At 40.4% G+C, this 25,406-nt stretch overlaps 1 protein-coding gene across 1 annotated transcript in view; it reads right to left on the reverse strand.

Annotated features, from left to right (window-relative positions):
* Positions 1-25,406, reverse strand: part of DYRK4 (dual specificity tyrosine phosphorylation regulated kinase 4) — a 1,709,423-nt gene that overhangs the window by 102,425 nt on the left and 1,581,592 nt on the right. Inside the window, exons 11-12 of the mRNA XM_044087559.1 lie at positions 7,791-7,851; positions 7,571-7,700 (exon numbers count right to left, since the gene is read on the reverse strand). Of these exons, the coding sequence (XP_043943494.1) occupies positions 7,571-7,700; positions 7,791-7,851 (191 nt within the window). The remainder of the gene's footprint in view (positions 1-7,570; positions 7,701-7,790; positions 7,852-25,406) is intronic.

Consider the following 25,406-nt stretch of genomic DNA (forward strand, 5'->3'; position numbering starts at 1 on the left):
GGCGGATCCTGGCACCCGACAGACAGCTCACTGTAATTTTCTCCTTGTTCAGCCTGGTGAGTGGGACATCAATGTGCCTGACTATAGAGTCACCTATGACTAAAGTGTTAGGTACGTTGTCTTGCCTTAGGGTCCCTGTTTCAATCCCGGGTTTCGGCAGCGGACCCTTTTGAGATTTCAACCCATCAGTCAGGCCTTTGTCAATTGTCAACACTTACAGAAAAAGTGCTGATAAGGCACCATAATATGACAGAAAACATGCCAGCCTGCTCTCTAGCCATGTACGATTGACTGATCCAACTGTTTTTTCAAACTTTTGTACGTGTTTAAAGTTATTCATATGTAGTTTAGCTTATTTATTAATTGAGATTTAGAAAGTCTGAAACGGTGAAAAAATCAAAGTATGCTTTTACTGTAATTTTAGCTGGACAGAAAATGCCAACAATAGTGCACTGTTCTTTGAAATAGTCATTAAAAGCATCAGTTTCTGTAGTGCATGTGTTTGCATGTACATGAAACTTCTATTGTCTGCTGTAGTTTTTAGCAAACAGGGAACAATGATTCACTGTGTGCTTTATCAAAACATTAAACCCCCATAAATATCTGTCATTACTCAACAAGGCTGCTAAAGTATTCTGTTACTACACTATCCACTCTTACACCGACACTAACTGGGCTTACTTTCATTTTCTTGTTCACCTGAGCTCAGTTCACATATTCAGAATCATGCTGGCTTGAGCTGGAATTTACTTGGACTTTTCACTACTTGCTTTTTTGTTGAGTGAGAATTATATAATCAATTACTAGTGATTTCTGGGTAGTCCAAGTTCACTGCACCTTGCACAAAGAACAAGACAGACATCAAATAAGTAATTCCATTCAGTCAATAAAGTGTGACATTCCTGACTGCTGGTTGGTTGCATTGCAACTGCCTAGGACTTTGAGTCATAAAAAAAGTCAATTTGACAAAATATTTTCACATGAACTAGAAATGCAAGTTTTTGTTCTTCTGGTTCAGCTGAATGCATTTTTCACATTTAATGTGCTTATTCATAGCACTAAATACTGCAAATTCAATACTGGGGTTAAGAACAGTGACAGAAAATCACTGTGTATGTTATGCATTTTAAGTTCTACTGGCTTGAATGGGACAAGGCTACTGACACAGGTGTTGCTACAGGCATGATTAATGCTACAGTGTAATCAGGACTACTGGCGTTAACGAGTTACTGCATGTTAGTGACTGCTCCTCCTCTGAGTGCAGTGACCTCAGAGTGAGAAAAATAAATGTCAAGAAGTGTAGAGGGCTTGATTCCCCCCTCACCCTGGGGGGCTGGGGGTTACTCATTGCAAAAAAAAATGCTTATATTATTTATTTATTTGATACACTTGTTCAAAAATTGTGCAATCAAGTACATGTATTCCACAAACATGTGATCTCAAGCTGTAGACCAGACAAGTGCATACCTCTCAAGTGTACCTCATTTGGGGTCTTAAAAAGTTCATGTTCCTCGAAGTTCCTCAATGTTCCACATTGAAAGACTCTGTCACACATTCAGTATTAGGATTTTTTTTAAGTGAAATCCATTGTAAATAGAAATGAATCATATTAATTCATTAAAATATCTTCTTTATAAGTAAAACCAGCATATTTTAACCATCCTATGACCTTCCTAGATGAAGTTGTTAATAAGTCATTAGTATGTGTTTCACATTTTGCCCATTTGTTCCACATTATGAGGGCTAGTGTTCCTCATCTTGGACATGGAAGGTTGAGAGCTATGGACAAGTGTGACAAGTTTTTACTAAAAAAATAAATCTTATGTATTGGATCCCAAACACCTATGGTAGTGGAAACACAAAATGCTTAATTTCCCCCAAATGTTAGTCATCTCACCCAGAAAATCAATGAGTAAAAGTAGGTACACCTAGGAAATGGGAAAATAAGGACAGTATCTCTGCATCCTTGAGCTAATAAATTCACACCCTGAAGTGGCTTATGTCATATGTTTACATGTCTATATGAAAACTTCTGCAGTGTACTTTGCTGCTCATTAGGCCGGAAGTCCACAGTTAACATGTTTTGCACAACAGCTGACATGTGATATGGTCTGGCATGGTTTGGATCATTAAGGCCTAAGATTAAGGGACTTCCTATCAGAAATTTATGACTTGCTAGCAAGTGTCCTGAAACTTCAAAAATGAACATGATTCAAATAGAGTAACATTAAATTAAGAAATTCACACTTAGATCTTTCAAGCATTTTAGCAAACACATTCCCTCTACTCCAATATCACTGAATGTCAGAGAAAATGCGGAATCGCCAGCATGCTGCAGCCTTGGAGATAGTATTACATCCCCTTCATTTACACTTACAGCTCTGCAGTTCTGATCTAGTAATGATCAGTGCACTTTAAAAAAAACGTTTAAGGCTATGAGATGCTACTAAGTTTCAAACCACAGTGCTGGGGCTGATTCCCTCATTCTCCATTTTCCTAATATGCAATTTTCAACACATCATTTAACTACACAGTGCTCTTTGGTTGCTCCTAAAAAGAGGTTACCCTGTCTACTGGTCTTACCTAGTTAATGAATTTAAAAAAATGGCCCAAAAAAGCAGTCCTCACAGCAGGAAAATTTGTATTAAGATTTCAACAGGCAGTGGCATCAGTGCAATGGTGGACCTTTCAACAAATGAAATTAATACAAACCATACTAAGTGACACCATTCTGTTAGAGTTATCTCAAACATACAAGAACTGGTACATGGTACAGCCCTTTTGATAATTCCACAGCAAATTGCTAACAGAAAATGCACTCTGTGTATGCATTTGTGTACATGCATGCGTGTGTCTACATGCACTCACATAAAAATGCATGTGTATGCATGCATGACTGTGCATGTGCATGTGTATATATGTTTGTCTGTGTGTCTGTGTGGGTGAGCGGGCACATGCTGGCATGCAGGAATGTGTGTGTGTGTGTGTGTGTGTGTGTGTGTGTGTGTGTGTGTTTTCTTCTGATTTTATAAGGTTCCAAACATTTACTCCTAAGCCTTCATTTTATCTGTTATGATATCTGGTAGCTTATGGGTTTTGGTCAAAGAGTTTTTTTTTTTTTACTTTTTTTTAATGGCCTATCTGGTGATTTGCACCATTTTATCTTTTTTTTTTTCATTTTGTTTTTGTTTACCAGGTTTGTCCAACTGAGTCTAGTCAAAAAAAACCTTTTCAGAGGAGGTACAGGTAGAAAAGCTCCATCATATTACAAACATTTTTAAACAGACATTCAGTAATTGCATGAATAAACATTAAGTGGTATGCATTAACAATTACACATACATTCATTAATTAGAATACATTAGTCACAATTAGAGTACAACTTATGCATTAAGTATATTTTGAAAAACTGAGCATTTATAAAAGATACTTATACATTTAGTAGATTTGGAAAAATTGAGTATTTGAAGGGGTGTATTAATGGGTTTGTCAAATAGATTATACAGCTTGTGATTAGTGCTTAAAAATTCAAAGGAATGAAAGTGAGGGAAGTAACCTGGTAGTACAAAATGTTAATATTGTAGTTAAGTGGCGAGGTAGAAAAGCAGGTTTAGAGATGATTATATTTAGCTATCGTAAGGTTTATATTAGAATATGGGGGGGTTGCAAGCAGTGTCACAAAATCTATCTATATGACTTGAAGATGCTAATAAAACTATTTAGGTATTCTTGAACACTGGCTGTGGGCATGGATATGATTTTTAGTGAAGGGAAATAGTTTGACAATATGGCAAGCTGAAGATTATAGAAGCATTTATCCTGGGTATAAACAGGAGCTGATTCACTGATTTGATTAGTGAAGTTTCAGTTGTGTTTTAAATGAGTTTACATTCTGAATGGATTTTGGTGGCACTAGAATGTGGTTCCATGGCTTAGCTACACTATTTGAATATAGTCACCTACAGTATTAGATGATTTGTGAGAGTGTAAACTTCTAATGGGGGAATAGTGTTGTACTAAGTTGTTAAGGGCTGGACAATTGTATGGCTTACAGAGATGTCTTGTGCATTGTAATTAGCTATGAAAGAGCTACAGAATGTGCTAGTTCTAACCAGTTTAATTCTCTAAGTGCTGGACAATAGTGTATTCTATTGTTCAAGTTTACATCAAATGTTGGCTATTTTATTACAACATTCTCAAGTTTGGACAGCTGTGAGACTTGAAGGTTAATGAAGTTTGGGGCAGCAGAGAGAAAGAAAGGTGGCAGTAAGAAAGTAGAGGCTATACATCTTCTGGTAATGTCAGTGGGGTAGTTTTTTTAGTCTGTAAACTGTACCAAGTTTTTGATGATTTTTTTTTTAATCATAGAAAGACACAAACAAACAATGTGATGCATGGTGATCAAATTTCAACTGGGCCTCTGTGATGACACCCAGTAATGTTGCATGGTTTTCTTATTCTGTCATGGTGTTGCTGGCAGAGATGATCGTGGATAGTGTTGCTTTGGCAGTGATACGTTTTGGGGTAAACAGCAGTAATTTTGTTTTTTAAGCTTTAAAAGTAGTAAATTATTTAGCCATGTTTCAGTCAATAAGAAGGATTGTTCTGTAATGTCTTGCAGTTTAGAGAGGGTTTTGGTAGAATTTATTAGGGTTGAGTCAGCAGTGTATTGAACTAGGGAAGCATTTTGTAGTGGTTTAGAGGTCATTCATGAATATACTGAAATGTATGGTGCCTAGTATAAATCCTTATGGGACGACACCAACAGTTACTGGTCAGAAGATGGAGAAATCGTTTTTCCATTTCACTGCTTGTGCTCTGTTTGAAAGGTAGTCATGGAATCACTGCAGTGAAGATGAGAGTTTATGTATGCGTTTCTGGTGGAGACAGTATCAAAAGATTCTGATAAGTTTTTTTTTTTTTTTAAGAGTATAGTGACACTGCCAGCTTTTTTGTTGGCTCTGTCTAATCTGATAATGTTATAGCTTGGGAGAGCAATTTCTTCATTTATTTTGTTTCCTGGCAAGGCCAGGTTTCTGTGGTGACTAAGATGTCTGGCATGGGTAGTACTAGCCATGCATGCACTTCAGAGAGTCTGTTATAAGGACTTTATAAGCTGGTATGGTAAATATATATATATATATATATATATATATATATATATATATATATATATCCGCGGTGGTGGTGCTGCGGTAGCGTTGTCTCCTCACAGTACGACGCTGTCCGGTTCGATTCTCAGCTAGAGCATCTTCTGCATGGAGACATGCGTGAATGGGCGTACCTTCGTTGAAGGTTGTGCATCAGGGCTGGTAACTCGGCATGTAAAAATCAACTACCAATCATTAGCAGACCGGAGTTCCGCTGTGGCAACCCATAACCGGGAAAAGTCGAAAGACACAAACAAATATATATATATATATATATATATATATATATATATATATATATATATATATATATACACACTCACACATATATATATATATATATATATATATATATATATATATATATATATATAAATAAATGTGAAAGACAGAGTGTGACAGAGGGTAGCAATAAAGGAGCTACTGAGAATATGCTATCTGGTGCATGAATATGCTTAGGCCTGGGTTTGGGCAAATGTCACTGCTAAGTTTTATGATTATGGAGGGGTGATGGTACAAGTAGAAGCATTTTTATGTTTAACATCCTTAAATGGCTGTTGCTTTGGATAACTGTACATAAACAGTAAGCTGTATGAATGTTACTATAGATAAGGTGCAATTGGGAGATAAGGTTCAGGGGTATTTTATTTGAAGGACACAATATAAGAGTTTTTTTTTGGAATTTTGAGGGTAATGCATGCTGTAAGGATGTAGAAAAGGTACTAGTACAAGGAACTGTAGGAGAAACATGCTTCTGAAATATGTGAATGAAGAAAGGAGGATATAGTTAAGATAGGACGTAGGGAGGGTATATTTAAGGAAAATAGAAACTGAAATGCAGAATAATAAACTGAGTTATATCAGCAGGCATGTCAGTGATTTTGAGATGTGTGCGGGTTTAAGAGTATAGGTATGGAGAATACTGATATGCATGAGGATGAATGTACATACTGAGGGTTATGTTAAGAATGCAGAATAGGTATGGGTAAGGAAGGGAAGTAAAGCAATATTTACAGATTTAATTGTGTGAGAATGTAGAGAGAATGAGGACAGAGGGGTATAAGCAGTACAGTGTAATGAGGGGAAAGATATTATAGAGGAAGAGATATAAAATATAAACATTAAGATGATTTGATTGCAGTATATCAAAGAAGATTGCAAGGATGAATGGAAGAGGGAATTTTGCTAATGAATATCTTAGTGGTACTGTTGTGCAAAGCAGTAAGGCAAAGCAAAATGCTGTTGGGAATAATACTAAATGTTAGATGGAAGTTGTGAATTGGTAATTAGAAACAGCTGTGGTAATACTAAAGTTGTTTGGGGAGGTATAGATACTGGCTGTCTCTGGGATAAGTGTATATGGTATGTATAACAGCAAATTATAGATGGGATGGGTGGGAGCATAGTGGGCTTCCCACCTTCTGGCCCTTTATTATATAAAGCAATCAGCTTATAGCAGGTACCATGCAATTAATATGGAGGCACAAAGTTAAGCAGGATTTCTTCCAACTACTGAATGCAGATAGCAAAAAGCTAGGGGTATGAAGGAACTTTTGTACACAGTGTAATGTAATAATCAAGCAAGAGGACAGTGGACAATTTGGTAAGTGGTACTGAGACAGTAAGGACTATGGCTTTGAGGGAGATGTCACAGCCACTTTCTTGCATTGAACAGGCATGCATCTGTCTAGGTAAAGTTAAAATATAGCAAGGTTCTTCAAGCTGAACTTGCTAACACTGCAAAATGACAATAATATCATTTGGCTACTGCTCACATGTGCAGCTATTGCACAAGGCTAGGTCATAGGGTGTGGTTTGTGGCAGAACTACTGCTATTTAAGGGAGATGAACCAATATGATGTCCACAGACTCTGAAAGTAAAGAAAAAAGAGAAATACACGAAAATAACTGAATATTATATGGATGCAATAAAGTTAATCCATAGGATGCTAGCTTATTTCTACAGCTAGAAGAAGGAAAAAAGTGAGCAACAGAAGATGGGGTATTCTAAGAGTACAAGGAAAGTAACAAAGTTTACGAAAGTAAGACCAAAATAGGTATAGAAAGAGGTGCAATGACAAAAAACCACAGTAATGCATTGTATACAGCTGTATAAAGCAAATCATCAGAACATAGCACTATACTGCTAACCAAGCTATAAAAGCATCAGTTAGTTCACATCAATCAGATTAATCTTTATGCCAAAAGAATATTGTATATATCAACCCATGACTCAGACGTTATACATACATACCCATGACAAACACCACTGGTGAGTACATTTAGTAAAGCCAGTGGTATACTGTAAAGAACAGGAAGGTTCTTGCATTCCAGTTGTTAAACATATGAAAAATATCTTTACATTGTGCAACTTACTCCTCAGTTCTTCACAGAAGAGGAAAGAAAAATGTGAAACTTACTCTAGGCATCGTTTTAGAAAATCTAAAAAAAGAGGATCATTTGATTTCATCACACTAGCTAAGTCCTTGGTGTTGGGCTGCCTCTTCTTTCCATTACTGTTGGCAATATTTCTAGGAAGTCCTTTTGAATCTAGGTAAAAGTGAACAGCAAAGACGGCTTTAGCACTGTTCTGCTATTATGAACGCAAACAGCATTGTAATCATCCTCATGCTTACTTACCAAAAAATAGCATCCTTCTTGATGAATTCTCCAGTAAATCAGATGGAGGTAGCCCCAATACCTTTAGCAGAGTAAATGTAGTTAGTCATTTTTAGGAAAAAATATCTGTTCTGGTTAAAACAGTAACTGTACATAAAACAAGGAAGAGCCTGGATGGGAGATGTTCAGTGGTGTAACCAAGACATATATCATATAAGCTATTCTGTACAAATTCATTTTTGAGGGGGTCACTATTAACTAGGTCAAAAACATTAAGTCACTCATCGTCAGAAATAAAAAGTGTAACAGTGAGCAAGCAATGAAGGTAACTATATTCAAACTTATAGAAAATTGAAATTTTGCTAATTACATATTTTAATAGTCATTACTTCACCCTTGTTCATGGATCTCCAGTTCTGAACAACTGTATAGTAATCACTGTATGCTACTACATGAAAGCAGCATCATACTGGGGACTATATGTGTAGAAATCAGATATCAAACGACAAACATCTATTAATTCTCTATTGGAAGAGTTCCTATGTGTGAATACATTACAACAGAGATTTTTTTAAAGTGCTGTACAACTTAGCACGTTCTTTTGTATTTCTGTTAAAGAAATGTATCTTTGTTTTAGTACACAGCTCCTTTAAAAAGGACACATTTTTCTGGTGCTTCTTATTTTTGTTGTCATCAAATTTTGAGAGAAGGCATACACCTCTGTACTAGACTTATGGAAATCTGCATAACATGTAGACTTCATTACAAGAAAATATGTTCTTAGTAAAGTATCCTTTAATTGTTACAAAATATAATTTTAACAGATTAGTCCTGATGAAATTATCCCGCTCTTTTCATTATGTGCCATTGTTATAGTTTCCACTACCTTAGGCAAATGGGACCTTAGCTTAATGTTTTATCCAAAGAAGTACAGCTTTTGCTCAGCCACTGACACAGGCTGCACGGACATTGATATCGGCATGGGCATAAAATTATAGAGATACAGGCAACACATATCATATACAGCTAAATGTGCTTATTCAAAATACACTGAGAAAGACAGAAACAGTATACAGAACAAATATATAACAGATAGGTTTACATAGCTGCAGAACAGTATAAAACCAACTTCTAGATTACATCGCTGAAAGGAACTACAAAATATAGCTGCAGTTTCATACATTTCAGCAGCTTTTTACAGACCATATATCATGTCAATGACCTTAAGTTTGAGCAGGGCACATTACATACTGAAATGTGTTAATAATAACTTTCAGCAAACGCATGTATTATAAATGTTTATTAACAATACAGTGATGACAGATGGGAAGAAGGATCCATTTTATAGTGAAGTCTCATCATATTAAGCATTATGATGTCACTGAGGTCAAACTACACAAACATCAAGGAGTCAGAATGCTGGATCAAATATGATATTTCAGTATTCTTGCTGATGTTAATAAGGTATCAACATAATGCAGATGAAGTTATCAAGATTTTACGGCTGCTTTCAGTTAATATGTAAGTGTAATAACAATCCTTCCTCAGATAATCAGTGGACCAGTGGTTGACACAATAGGTTCTTGCCTCTTAGGTCACGGCCCACTTTTAAAGTTATTTCTTTATTTCAATTAATTAGATAAATGATTTTATGTTATTTGTTATGCTTACATGGAACGTGTGAAAATTCCAGATTTGACTATATCAAAATCCCTAATTCACAGGTTTTATACTATTCTAACAACCACCAGGGTTTTTACAAGCCTAGCCATGCAACCCAACCCAGTTTTGTCCCAGAGTTACTTGGATGCCTAAATGGTGGGGTATATTAGGAAATAAATAGTTAAGGGTTATTTGGGGGAGGGGAGTGTGTTAGTTGGGGATTAATTTACTTGCTGTCTGTCTCTGTCCATCAGGGACACGGGGTTAGACCGGGGGTGAATTTGTGATTTCTCATCCAATGATCAAGGTTTCTTCTAAATAGGTACAGGGATGAACTCTGCTTCACGCAGATAGGGAGATTATTCCATAGTGCAGGAATCCTTTGATACACATATCGGTCTATCCAGCATGTTCTATTTATGTCACAGACAAAGCTCGGGTCCTTGGATCTAGAATTTCTGGGGATGTTTATTTCACTTATGTGCATGAGATCCATCACAGCTGGATCTGAGGATAACTTGTATGCTAGGCATAGATCGCATTTCAGAAAACTGTAGGAGACTGAGTAAAGAGCTAGGGCCTTAAGATGATCTGTGTAGGATAGAGTATTTATACCCTGGAGTCTCCTGGTGAGGAACCTTAAACGACTTTTCAACTGTTGCAAGTGCCTTGTTCGGTGCATGCCAAAGGGGGCATTGTACTCAATGATGGGTCATAAAAGGGCTGAGTAGAGTGGTACTATACCTTACTTTGACCTGGATGCCATACCTTTGCTTATGAGTTGAGCTACATAGAATGATTTTCTTACTATCTTGGCTACATGTTAGTAGAAAACCAGATTACTGTCTACATGTATTCCCAGATCCCTAACTATCAGATCACCTCATAAGGGTGCTTTATTGCTGGAGTAATTAGTTTGGGTGGATGTTTATATTGTAAATGGGTATCAAGGGCAAGTAGAAAGGGGGAAGCGCAAGCAAAGCTACACACAGGGGCAAGCTGAAAGGAAAAGTGGTGTTGGTAGGGAGAAGAAGGGTAATTTTTCTGCATCTGTGTGTGTGTGTGTGTGTGTGTGTGTGTGTGTGTGTGTGTGTGTGTGTGTGTGTGTGTGTGTGTGTATTTGGGACACAGGTGCCTAGATGTTATTATTTTTTTACAAAAAGGGTAGAGGGTAAATGTGGGAAGTTGTGGGTAGAAAGGAGATATATTGATGGTAACAGAGATAGTCAACCCAACACAAGAGACAGACTAGGACTGACAGGGGTGATGCTGACAGAAACTGGGACAGACTACAAAGGAGAGAGACAGACAGGCAGGAGGAAGACAACTGCTGATGGGAGAGACTGGACAATAAAGTGGAGAAATAAATGACACGCAAGAAAAGGGAATGATATGGTGGAGAATATCATGGGGTGATGATCGGCTATCAAGCTGTGCAGTGCTGCACTCAGCTAGACGTCAGTCACCTCTATGGCAGCTCTCATTAATGGTTGGGGTCACACAGCTGTAAGACTCTGCAAGTTGCACAAGGATGCACACTAGGCTTCCAGTCCAGGTGTCCAGATGATGATCTACCCTAAGCCATCATCTGGCCTTCCATCTCCCAAAGGCTGACCCCTCAGTAACACTCACCAATAAGAAATCTACATCTCTCACCGGAAAAACAGCACCAGAGAGCACCACCAGCAGCAATTCATGTCACCGGCCCTGCAGGATGACCTTCATCATCTTGCCAAGGGGTGAGCCTGGAGACTGCTGCGGACCCAGCAGTAGTTGGCCAGGCAGATGCACAATGCAGTGGTTACTACCACATCAAATCCACCTCCATGTCAGACACTGCATAAAATAGGTACATAAATGGATAGAAACAAACAAATGAATAAAGAGCAAACAGTCAAATAAAGATGATAAAGAGAAAAAAGGCAAAAAACAACTGCAATTAAGTTGTAGTACAAAGGTTTTCGGTATGGGCTTTGCTGGATTAAAGACAGTTAGCTATGCAGTGGCAAAACAGAAGTGATATACAAGCCTCACATGCATGTATCACAGAACTATGTGCACTGCAGAGTGTGATTTGATCCGTATAATTAGTCATCTGTATTTAGGGTTGTGGCATACTGCATGAGGGGCAACCAGTGTGAGTTTAAGGGGCATCAAAGATACGTAGAAATAAATCTCTGAACAAATAAAGTACACAGCCTTCAGGAGGTTATAATCAGGTGGCATACACCAGATTCTAAATGTTGAGATGCATGCCACCAGGTGGTAACATGCCATGCATAGCCCACCCAGAATACCAACATGTTTGTGGTAATAATGTATGCTGACCTAATTGAGCCAACAAGTGCCAGTACCTGGCACCTAACAGTTACATACCATAGTATGCCATGTGCAAAGAACACAGGCACTGTCAGTGGAATGGGCAACACAACCATAAGTAATGGCAAGCTGACAAGCACATTGTGTACTAATGTCACTGTGGACATATAGGAACATGGCACTGAGGGAGGCCAACCACACATATCATAGCAGGCAACTACACTCATGACGGTGGTGTCACACCCTTTGTCAGTCCACCCTGAATTTCCCAATCACTTTTGGGAATACTTGGCAGTAGGAAAGACAGTGGCACACTTTACAAGATCTATAACACAAAAAGCTAAGCACAGCATTCCAAATGGGCAGCGAAGCAGGTAAGACATATGCAGGTATAATTCCAATACCATATACCTACCCCAACTCCTCGACAGGTATTCATGTCTCATCTACCATATCAGCCAAGTCTCCTCTATCTCATCTGGTGGTAAATACACAGGCAAATCAGGAGAAAAAAAACATCTTGAATATCATCAAATACATACAACAGTACAGGAACAGTACATTTTACAAAGCAATTATCAGGTAATCATAATCATTGTAGTACCCTGACTCCCTCTCCCTTCTCTCTTCTTCCCATTGGTAGAAAAGGTCAGGACAGCACATCTTCAGGTCACTGTACAGATACCTGCATTGCTTGCCAAAGTGGTACTCACCAGCTTGGCAAGATGTTGCAGGACATCCACCTTGTACTGGGGGTACTTATTAGAGTTCTCCAACTGGGGCTTGCAGTGGTATAGATGCAGGATGTGGTTAAAAAAATTTTGACTCTTTCTTGCATCACATTAAGGTCCTTCCAATGTCAGCCATTCCAGAAGCCATAACCACTTGCCAGGTCAGTACCAGGATGGAAATGGTAGTAGATTCACATAGTGGAACATTGTGGAAACCACGTAACCCATATTGATATCCAGCATGATAACACAACATCAAGAAAAAAGAACAGTCCAACTAACCCGGCCAAATCCAGTTTAAAAGCACAGAAAATATTTAATAAAATAAAACAGATAAGTACTTTCAAAAAGGAGAGATGGGCAGAGATCGTATGATGTGAGGCAAAATGTCACTAGCAACAATGTGTGTGCGACTTTGACTTTCTCTAGTAACATCAATAGGGTATGTGATATTGTTCAAAAGTACTGGTCAATTCTCAGATGGATGAGTGCATTACAGAAGCAGTAAGCAATAAACCCAATTTGTGCTTTAAGAATGCTATAGTTATGTTGCCGTCCTAGTGTGGACAATGATAACAGTCCTCTGAGATCTGAGAGGATTGCGACATTCCCTTGTCATTTATGCAAAGCGTTTAGCTATATTTCAAGTGCTAAAGCTTTTCAGCACCCTTTGATCGGATTCACTTTTAGTCCCAGGCTGTATACCGATTGTAGAAGTTGTGATTTGGTGTACCTGGCAGTCTGTAGTAAATGTCCTCACTTTTAAAGAAAGAATCTCAAAGCATATGTGTGTTATCTGGCTTAAGAACATGATAAATCCGCTTATGAATCCAGGGCACACTTTCATTTTTGGTTTTACATCTGGTGAAGAAGAATAAGAGTGGAGTTAACATTATTCATAGTACTGAAATGGCTGAGATGAAGTGGATCGTGAGGCTACAAGCGGATAAGACTCCTGGGCTTAATGGGACTGTACCTTTAAGATTTGCATTATGCTTACGTCAGCTGCTTCATTGATATACTCCTTGTATTTTCTGATTGGACAGTTTTATTGAATTGAATATGTGTTTCTGTTTAAAAGGTTACATTGTAGCTAGTGATTTTAGATCTAAAGAAGAGTTCAATGCTTGAAAGCACTTATCTATTTTATTTTATGAAACATTTTTGTGTGCTTTTAAACTGGATTTGGCCATGTTAGTTGGACCGTTCTTTTTTCTTGAATTTGTGTTTCTTCTTCGGGACCAATTTTTTGCTGCGGTTTGTGTATTTTTTTATTATTATTGAAAACATAACAGTCCGGTGCCATAGCAGAGCTGGGCGACCAAAATGGATATGCATGAAGAGGGTGGGGACAGAGGCATGTTCACTACACAAAGTATTATGCCTCTGCCATTACTCCTAATGTAGAGTATCAGGCCAATTTGCTGCACATCACAGCAGTGATGTATCTTTGCACCTCATTAGGTTGTGGACTGGATTACAAAAAGCTCATTGCCATGTCTGTGTCGTACATCTTCTTAGGCAGGCACAGACTGCTACACAGTCCAGCAAGCATCTGCAGGGGTAGGCATGAGCCCCAGTGTACTCTGTAAAACTGTCTACAGATTGTAATTATGTGCTTTAGAGACATGTAAGTAAAATGGCTTCATTAGCACCTATCAGCCCCATAACAGAGTGAGGTAAACAACCTCTGCCATTGTTGTGCTCATCATCCTATAATATTTTTACAAGTATAGCAAATGGATTTCAGGAATAATACAGTAAAACGGTCTACTAAGTCCAAAAGTGGTCTTCAACTGCTGTTGTAAGGGCAGTGTTAATTGAGGGTGAGGAGTCTGCTCCACAGTAACATGCAGATAAGTGAATGGGAAGCATAGGCAGGCTGAAATGGGGAAATGACAACAAACATGGCACAGGTCCCAGTATTGGTACCCCAGCAGATGTACAGCTAAGGGGGCATAGAGAGGTGGATTAACCACACTGGTAGGTGACACAGACAGACAACAATGTGCTGGACAACACATACTCTTGTACAGTGATTCATTTGTAGAACATAGTGGATGGGGAAAGGGGAGCAGACCTGATAACTAATACAGGATACATGTGTGTATGTGGATCATATGTTGGCACTGCTTTGTGCTACAGGTCAGTCTAGACAGATGAAAGGGAGCATGTCAGAACATAGTCTGCTCTCATTTTGTTCCTAATGGGCCACTGACAGCATGTGGCCTTTGATAATGGGGTATGGCAGGCATAGCACTTGTCGCAGCTGCCATGGCTGCATGTGCTGAGGCTGCACAGATTCAAGCCTAGGCAATGACCATTGTTGTATGTCCACCTGTACAGGAACATAAATGGCATAAAAGCAGCATAAGTGGCTTGCGACATTCTTACAGGAGGAGACTGAGGTGTTACTGCAGGCTCTTCACAGGTTCATAAGTAAATACTAGGCCATCAGTCTGGAAACTATTACAAGCCTAGCCACTAACCAGAAGTGAGAATCATACCCTGCACCTTTTGTCTGCAAGGTAATGACCTTAAGCATTATGCCAAATCCTCCCCCTAATGTGGATTCAAACCCTACACTGCTTCTGCTGTTACTCAGAATATTTTCCATTAACACTTTGAGCCAATGATAAAGTTTAAATGTTACCATTAAGTTGAATTGGACATATCTGTTGAGTAAGCCAGTTGCTTGTAACCAGTTGCTTTTTTACACACTCATACATGGCATATACTGCTAGAGTCGAACACCTGCTTATCTAATGACACATTCATGATAACAGACAATGGATTATCAGCACCTACAAGACAAGCTAAGCCTCATGGGACGTTTTAAGTGGTAACCGGCTGCTAACCGGTTTTAAGTTGCAAGCACCTCTGAGAAACATTTTCATCAGAGGATGAGAGAAAATGGGTTAGTCAAAAGAACAATGAGAAGAAATGGCCGAAGCATGGATCTTGATAGAGGAAAAAGAAAGACCACCTTGAAGCAAATCAGCCAGGTATTCCAGGATCAGAGGAAGGGTAGGCTGAGAAGAGGACTCCCCTCTAGCCTGCATCGAAAGAGAGAATCTTTACTACTCGCTAGCATAAGATTTCCTAGTGCTAGGCCTCCTGGCCTCCCTCAGCACATCAACCTGCTGGGAAAGAGAAGAAGAAAAGGATGGAGTCATACAATGAGCCAAGCTGTCAAATGGGGAGACTGAAGATGAGAATGTAGAATGTTTCCCCCTTCCTGAACCAAAAGATCTGGCTTCAGAGGAAGATGCCAAGGAGGAAATTGGGCAAGACTGTGAAGCAGTGGATACCAATGCTGCCTGGGCCAGTCCGGAGTTATGAGAATAGTCCTTGGTCGTTCGTCCCTGATCTTCAATAATACTCTGGGAAGAAGAGGAAGAGGAGGGAAGGCATAAACTGACAGCAGCATCCAAGGGAAGGACAGAGCATCCACTCTCCAGGCTCTGCTTTGATTCTGTCTGGTGCAAAAAAGAGGTAGAAGATGGTTGTCTGGAGAGGAGAAGGGATCCACTTGAGGAGTACCCCAATGTTGAATGATGCTGTAAAAAACTGCTCTGTCCAGCTGCCACTTGTGAGGATTCATGGTCTGTCTGCTCAACTGGTCAGCCAAAACACTGAGCCTTCCTGGAAGAAACTGAGCTAGGAGATGCAGGCCCAGGGATGCTGCTATGGACCAAAGACTCATGCTCTGTCTGTACAGGAGGTAAGAATGAGTCCCTCCCTGCTTGTTGATGTACCATATGACTGTGGTGTTGTCTGTCCTGACAAAAAGGGTCCCTGGAGAAAGAAGATGCATGAAAGCTAGCAAGGCCTGCTGGACGGCCATCAACTCCTTTAAATATATGTGCAGGTGCATCTGCTGGGCATTCCAACTTCCCAGTATGCATCTGCCATCCAGGTGAGTTCCCCAGGCGTAGTCCGATGCGTCTGTGGTAAGAACTTGCATGGCCGGGGGGGGGGTGGCAAAAAGGCATGCCTTTGTTGTGTAGATAGGCTGTTGCCCACCACAGAAACTCTGTCCACAGACATGGAAGCAGAGGAATTATCACATCCAGGTCCTGTGTGTGTTGACACCAAGTGTTCTTGAGGTACCATTGCACTTTCCTCATATGCAGTTTTGCATATGGAATCATGAGAATGCAAGAGGCCAAGAATCCCAGAGCTTGCAGGAATTTCCTTGCAGGGAGCTGGGACAGGCTTGCCAAGTCGTTGAAGTAAACTGAAAGAGTTGTCTGCTTCTCCTGGGTGAGATATATCATCTGGGCGGCTGTGTTCAAACTCGCTCCCAGGAAGGTTATCTCTTTGGATGGCACCATTTTTGATTTTTCCACGTTGAGAGTGTAACCCAGGGAAGAGAGAAGAGTCTTTACAAATTCTAGATCCTTTAAACAGCTGTTCCTGAGAATTTGCTTGAATTAGACAGTCGTCCAAGTATGGATAAATCTGAATTTTCTTTTGCCTGCAAAAAAGCAGTGAAAACTCTGGGAGCAGTAGATAAGCCAAAAGGCAGCACAGAGAATTGATAATGTTGCTTGCTCACCCTGAAATGAAGGAATTGCCTGCAACTTTCCTTGATAGTGATGCGCAGATAAGCTTCTTTGAGATCCAATATTACCAGCCAGGAATCATTTTCTAACATTGGCAGTAATTGATGCAGAGTGAGCATTTTGAACTTTGGAATTATCAAGGAAGAGTTCAGGATGGATAGATGTAGGATAGGATGCCAGGTGCCTTCTTTTTTTGGAACTAGGAAAAGTCTGGAATAGAAACCCTGGCCTACCTGCTGAGCAGGAACAGATTCTATTGCTCCCAGATGTAACAGAGACAAAATTTGCTTTTCTACTTCTGCCCTTTGGTTTGGAGGAGCTTCCGGGAATCCTTTGGGTACTGGAAAGCCGTGGAAAGAAAACTTGTGCCCTAGGGATACAGTTCTGAGTACCTATTTGTCATCCATGATGGTGGCCCAAACATTTGTAAAAAGGGCCAACCTTCCCCCTAAAGGACTCTCTGGGCAGGCAAGAACAGGCAGAAGTTGGACAGAGTCATTGAGAATGTTTAGACTGAGATGGAGGCTTAGAACTTCCCGCCTTGGAAGAGGAAGCCTGCCAACGCTTAGACCTTTGAGGGGGAGCCACCTGTCCCCTAGATTTGTAACCTCTAGTCCTAGAACGGTTCTGTCTGCTGGTATCAGCGAACATCCAACTCTTAGAAGGGTAATTCCTGCTAAAGTGAGGAGGCTGAACCTGCAGAAAGTCTTTAACTGTCTGCATAGACTTGGCCTTGTCTTCCATCTTCTTGAGCACTTCCTCTACTTTGCTAGCAAAAAGACTGTCCTTATGCAAAGGTACATCTAAAAGCTTAGCCTTAAAAGGCTCTGGTAGGGGCTGCTCCCTGAGCCAAGCGTGCCTTCTAATAACAGAAACAGTAGCTTTAGCCCTACAGGAGGCTTCTTGAATGTCAAAACCACAATGTAAAGAAAGTTTATTGGCTAGACTGGCAGAATTCAGCAAATCCTGCATATCCTTACTCTCCGTCAACTGAGGCACACCTGCTATCCTAGACTTAATAGCTTCCAAGGTGTGCTGCTGGTACTTCAGCATATGAAAAAGACAATTAGTAGACCTAATAGCAAGAGTAGCAGAGGTATAAACCTTTTTATCCCACCTATCTAGGTTCCTGGATTCCCTGTCAGAAGGAACAGGATTTTTAGTAACAGTGGCCTTGACTCCTTTAGGGCCTTGAGAAATAACCTCTGGATCAGCCAACGGATTCCTGAAAAGAAACAAATGAGAATTAGGAACTCTATAGTACCTGTCAGGCTTTCTGGGAGCAGGAGGAACTGAATTGGGAGTCAAGGAATTTTCCAGAAAAACATCATCAACCACTTCCAACACAGGTGGAATAGCCAAAAGCTTATGCTGAGGCAAATCCAAAACTCCCTAATCCTTTTCTTAGAAAGAGGGTAATCCTGACTTTCCCATTTAAAATGTTCCCTGAGAGTATTTAAAGTATCACCAAAAGAGAAATCTTCTGGAGGAGAAGTAGAAGAGATGGACTCCTCTGCATCTGAATCCTCAAAAGGAAAGAAAGCCTGAGAAATTTCTTCTTCATCAACAGAAATACTAGAAGTATCCGAACCTGAAAAGGACAAAGCCTCAGGACAGAAATCCCTACCTCTTTTTGAAGGAAGAGGCGGTGAACCCCTAATAAGAGTCAAAAGGTCATCAGCCATTTTAACCATTTGAGAATGAGGAGAACAAGAGGAAACTGGAGCCTACTTCTTCACAGGCTTAAGACTGGAAGATTTACCTGCAAGTCTATAGGACTCGGGAGGCCTGGCAACCGCCGAAGTTGCAGCCGAAGTCGTCGGTATTAGCTTGCTGTCTGAATGAACAGCAGAGGTCTCGGACACCGGAGTCAGCTTTGCGGCTCTGGATCCAGCTGAAGAGGCAACAGGCAGAAGGTCAGAAGGCAAAATGGATGCCGGAGGCCTGGGGTCCTCTGAAATGGTCTCAACCGAGGCCTGCGGTTGAAAATCTGCGGGCTGCAGGGGCTGCAAAGGCACCTCACTGGCTACCACATGACTGACGACCAACTCATCTTCATCTGAGGACTTGACCTTCAAAAGCCTATCACGGTCCTTATCTTTACGCTTCTTGGGGATATCCGAAGCCTGAAGACCAGCGGACGCCATACCAATAAATTTATGCCAAACCCCAAAATGCTTAGCTAAAAGCTTAGCCCGACGATGAATAGTATGCGGATTAAAGGAAGCACAAAGATCACAATTAGGAACGTCGTGGTCAAGGCCTAAGCAAATAATAAAATAGGAATGAAAATCTCTATTTGGAATCTGCTTTCCACAGGTAAGACAATTATTAACCTTTTCTGACATTCGTTAAGGCAAGAAAAGAGGATCCCCAGCGGGGTACTTAGCTGTAGTTGATTTCAACTTTGTAGTCGGAAACAAAAAAGGTAAACTGCCGACTGGCACTCGTGCAAAAAATGCTTCTGCTTCAGGCTCCACAGCAAGGAAGACTGAGGAAGTGACGTCGGCTGCCTCCTTTTGTATCGGACGCCCTGATGTCCTTTACAACCGACGACAGTCAACGTCATTTTTACTTACCTTTGGTATTCTGGCAGATCGAGGGCTGCCAGGAGCTGGATAACCCATTGGTTAGGACTGCAACAGTGAATACACTCGAGCATCTACATTTATGGTAAGTGTACACAGTGCAGGCTTGGATGTGGGGACTGAACTGGATGCACCATCATGTCTCTGTCAGGGATGCAGCAGATTATTATTTCATTATGTCAATAACATGGTGTAGTATACCACCGCTGTTATTTTTCATATGTTAAACACTGTCATCTTTCCTCTGCAGGCATTCCAAACATGCATGCATGACAGTAATTATTACAAAATATATTTGTTTACATTCCATGCATACACTGTTTCTTGTCATGTTGCTGAAGCACTGGGCTGTGGAACTGTCACATATTAGAAGTTTTACATGGATATCTATCTGTCTGGTTTTACAGGTGTTATGATCATGTGGTCTTTCACTATGGAACAGATCATGCCTGATGTTAGTGCAGCTTTGGAGCCTGATGAGGATGGTGGCCTAACTCAGTCACAGTCTGACAGCAAAGTGCCATTACTGGAAACTGTAACTTTGAAGGGCACCACCCATATCCAGTGATTCAGCTGTGTTCCCTGTGGAACCCCTCTAACTTTTCCAGTGCACGTGGATGGGCAGGTCATGCATGGCAGCCCTACACAACAAGCACCCTTATCACTTGTTCACACATAAGCAGTGGACAGTAATGTCACTGCAGAGCATACATACATCACTAGATAGCAGCAGAGAGGTGGCTACCTAAGCCATGATTCTCTTTTAATGTGCAAACTAGGTATCACACTGGGCATTAGGTAACAGATGACTGATATATTAAATTACACATGTGATGACACATATGAGGGCATGAAATGCTTGGCTTGCCTGATCAACTCATTGTACAGGCACTGCCTTCATGGGATCACTTGCCTCTGTGCATAAAGACAAATGCCATTCACGTTGCTGCCACTCTTTTGCCTCCACTGTGGGTATACCTCACATGAAAGGTGCGTGTAGTCACACACTGCACCTCCTCAGCACCAGTTAGTGGTAGTGAGCCTGGTGTGGCAAGACATTGCTTCATACAGCACACTTGGCAGTCTGCACATGATATAGATAGACACTTGTGTGCATGCAGTTCAACATCATCCTTGCCAGCAGGTAGTGGTAGTAGTACCACTCCTCAGAAGGGATTCCCTTGTGGCCGAGGTGATTCAACCTCTGCATCAGTCCCACCTGAGATTCATAACACCTCAAAACTCTGTGTTAGTCTCACCTGAGATCCATGACACCCATCATAGCCATGTCTGCACATAATGATATCTGCAGCAGCTGTGTCACCCAGCAGCAGTAATGTGCAAGTACCCACAACATCTGGCCATCTACCCCCTCAGAAAGTACCACCCTCTCAATGCACTGTATACTCAGCTTCCACCTATCATCCAGACATGTAACACACGCTCCCTTTCTTCCACATCTTTATCTCACCCCCTTCCACCAATGCAGATTCTGCTGATCCCTGTCACTGTGTTCTTCTCAACCTATCAAAATAAGGACAACTGTGCCCTGCTCACCACTGTGTTATATTGGTTAGGCAATGTGTGAAGAATGGTGTGGACAGTCAATGCTCTGCACAGCATAGCCAGCATATTGTATTGCAGGCATCAATTTTACTCTTTGTTGTAGCCATTTTGGCCCTTAGCTGTGGGCCAGACATTATTTCTTTCCCAGTGCCAAAGCATTTTGTGCCCACCTCTGCCTCATATGAGCTTTACTGCAGCTGGTTCCTCTGACAACTCTTTCACTGGCACCTCCTCTGCACTGGCTCTGGATCTGGTGGTGGTCCCTTGATCAAGCTGTCTTCAAACTACCTTACTGCGCAGCACTGCACAAATAGCAAATATCTTGCTGCAGGTCTACTGTAGTGCACTATCGGGGAAATCCAGGTAGTAGAAGTGGGCATTCTACAATCCAAAATTATATTCAACAATGTTATGGGTTTGTGACAGTGCAGAGTTGTATGTCATTGCAGCCATTCTCTGTGGGTTCTGTAATTGGTATCATTTGCCACAACTCCAGGGCACAGCTATGATTACCAGCAAGATCTCTATGTGGGAAGTCACTCCACACAAATCACTAGCATAAGTCTGACATCTGTCAGATGTGAGAATCATGGGAACTGCCTGGATGGTACTCAGACACATTGTATATAATACCCTATGAGCTGCATACCACCTGATGGTTGCTGGACTGGAAACCCTTCCAGCTGATATAGTGTGTCATGGAGGTGATGCTATATTGGTGCAGCTAGATTAATGTGTAATGTTAAGGGTGACAATATACACCACTGTGAACGCTAGCATTGATAATAGGCCTTAACATACACTGTTCGGCTAGTGTAGATGCCACAACTAGCATCACAGCATGATCTCTGCCTATGATAATGAACAAATGTGCTGGCCAACATGACTCATTGAGCAATTTTTATGTTTCTGTATTGCTCTGCCATATTGTTTATCACCATTTTCATTCACAGCTGGTCTTATTACCACAATGTTGCTCATTTCCATATCATCTTATCGTCATTTGCACACAATGCTAACTGTGCAATTTCCCTGGGTATTTACTTCACATTACACGATGTGCAGGGCACAGTTTATTGCTTTTGTGAAGTATACTTTTACTTTCAAACTGTGAAAGCTGAAGTTAGTATTGTATAATCTTAGTTCATATCTTTGCTCCCTTCTGAATTACGTTAAACATTTTTTTTTTGACATAACTGCTCAGTGGATAACATAAGGCCATAGGAAGACATCTGACACACACACCTGGTCATTTCCTAAATTATAATGCCTTTCAGCTGCTTCATTCCACTACTGGAATTTTTAGCCATAAGCTAAAGAAAGAAAGAAGCCTCACACTTATACTACCAAGTTCCTTGTCCACTGCATTCAACAGCACAATTCACAGAACTTCTGAAAGATACCTACTTAATGTTGTTTTTTGCTTCTGAACAATACCTTTAAGATGCACCAATCATGAGGAATGGAGAGACAGCTAAAGTGCCTAGACCCAATCTAAGCAAGAGTTGTAAGTCTTCTACTTATTTAAACATACTTTGCTATAAAAATACTTGAGAAATAATATCATTCATCTGTGTTGCCTTAAGTTATCTAAGTGCTCCTGCATTATAATCAACTAGCATAAGTCAGCTCCATTTGCAAATAGGGATAAAGCCCTTACTGTGATCCGGGTAACCTGGCTTCAACCAATGATCTAGGTAAATGCTGGGGCTGATGGGAACACGAGAAATGAAGTGGCTTGGCTGTTTCACCTCTCTTCAGGATGGGAAGGGGGATGTGGGTTATATGCTTAGGGCACTAAGTCCTACAGAAGAGTCCCTTGTGAAGACCAGCCACCATATGAGAGTGCTGGCTTCAAGGGAGTATAAGGCAGTCACGAGGAGGTTACATCACATGTGAAACTGAGCAGCATGCCCTCAAAGATGCCCACTGCATACCAGTCCCTGGGATTGATTCATGGGCATGCACAGTGAATTTAGGAAATTAAAACAGAAAGCCCTTAGCCTCACAGATGATGGCACCACTTTCCAGACACAGCTTTCAACTTGAAAGGAAAGAACAAGGTGGCCAACATGACTCACCTACAGGTCTCTGGCCTCTTCCAAAATAAATGGGGTAATAATGCCAAGTGGATAGTGTGGTTTGTTGATTATGGGAGAGGTGAAAATACACAGCAAAAAATAAATAAATAAAAATAAATAAATTAATTAATAAGTAGTGCCAAATCAACCATCAGAAAAAAGATGACTTGTTTCAGTTTGATTCTTGCAGGTCATCACAATAAACTGGAATGTCATGAGTCATTTTTTTTCAGTTTCCCAACTGGATAAGGATGATGTAAATACATGCATCCATGTCTGGTAGTGCAAGCTACAAATGAGAGGCTTTTATCTGGCTAACTTCAGCAATGATCATGTAGTCTGCGAGACAGTGATCAAAATCAGTCAGTCCAGCTGTACTACTGTGCTACAGCAGTGAGGTCAAATAGCTATGTTTTTTATTGCTTGTTTCTTTGTTGACTGAGTCATCCTCATGAGTACTGTTCATTTACAGTGGAAAACCAAGGAGAAAAAGCTCCAGAAGTAAAAAATATATAAATCAAAAGTCCACAGGTACAAATACAGTTTTAACAGACAAAGAACCAAGTATACACATATAAATATACAAGGAATTCTACAACAAAAAATCAGGTATATGTATTAACAGTAAATAAGCAACAATAGAAGGACTTCACAATGGCGCAGCCAGATTTATTGTTACCAAAACACCATAACTATCTGTATATGCATAAAAAGTCTCTGCTGCTTGTAAACATCGCCTGCAAAGCAGAAAAAGACAACAGCAGAGGATATAAATTGACTGGGAGTTCTGAATGTGTGGGCCACTCACTGGAGAACAGTTTAGACAAACCACACACACAAGGGTGCAGCTATCCCAGTGGGAGACCATTTCCACAAATACTTGCATGTGCAGGGAAATGCCAAGATGTTTGCATAGCTGAACATGACAGGCACAGAAAGTATAATTGTGTAAGTAAATTTACCATATTAGTAGATGTTTTATTAGATCACTGTTGCAGTAGTCTAAGCTATTTAGGTCTTATCCCCCACTAACCAGCCAACGTTTCAAAGCTAAAGAGCACCCTCCATGTTCTCTAACTGTCAGGAGCTTGAGCAGAGCTCCATATAAAAAGAAAGAGTGCAAAATATTCATTTTTCTTGCCCTAAGAAGGAAGGAAGGTAACAGCGCTGAAACGGAAAAATGATAGGAACCATAATACAAGAGTAACTATACACATAATGGTATATACAGCCACACTCTGGTAATGCAAAAAAAAAAAAAAAAAAACACCAAAAGAAGGAGACTGGAGGGAGGGAGGGTACTGCTACTGCAATACTGCTCTAGTAGAACATGTACTGTTATGGCAAGTTTACTTACACAAACTGTACCATACTGTATTCAACAAAATAGCCTAAAGTATTCAGTTAGATCACCACAGCTTATAAGCCAATAAGAGAGGAGGAGATCAACTGAGAATCCAGGACACCCTGGAGAATAGACCTAGCAAAGCCTATTCAGAACTTGGAAAAGGAATCCAGTTTGTAGTGCCCCTAGAATGCTTCTAGAGTGTATCCCTTTCCAGAACACCATAGAAGAAGCCAAAGCCCTATTGGAATGGGCCCTATCCCTGCCTGGAAGTGGCTTGTTATGGTGAAAATAGCACAAAACAGCCATCTAGAAACTGCCTGCCTTAACACAGGTTATCCTTTCCTCTTACCTTCATGGGAGACCAACAGCAGTTTTCCTGAAGGACTGATTTTTTTTTTTGTCTGAGCTGCCTGTGGACATCCAGTGTATGTTTTTTTTTCTTCCTTAATTTTGGTTTCAGGGAAAAAAAATACAGGGAGATTAATCAACTGTCTCAAGGTAAACTATGAGACAACTTAAGGCATAAAAGAAGGCTTAGTTCTCAAAGAAACCATGCACTTGTGGAAAATGAGGAAGGGCTGACTATTCATACCTTTCTAGCAGAAGTCAGAGTAATGGGTAAAACAGCCTTCCACATTAAAACCCTCAAATTAGCCTGAAGAGCTGTTCAGATGGAAAAAGAGTGAGCTTTTCAATCACACAGTTAAGATCCTAAGGAGAACCACCTATTTTCCTGGAGAATACATATGTAAACTCCTTTTCAAAAACTACTTG

Source organism: Protopterus annectens, chromosome 11.part0 (genome assembly GCF_019279795.1).
Source record: "Protopterus annectens isolate FY-2018-M chromosome 11.part0, PAN1.0, whole genome shotgun sequence".
Classification (NCBI taxonomy): Eukaryota; Metazoa; Chordata; order Ceratodontiformes; family Protopteridae; genus Protopterus; species Protopterus annectens.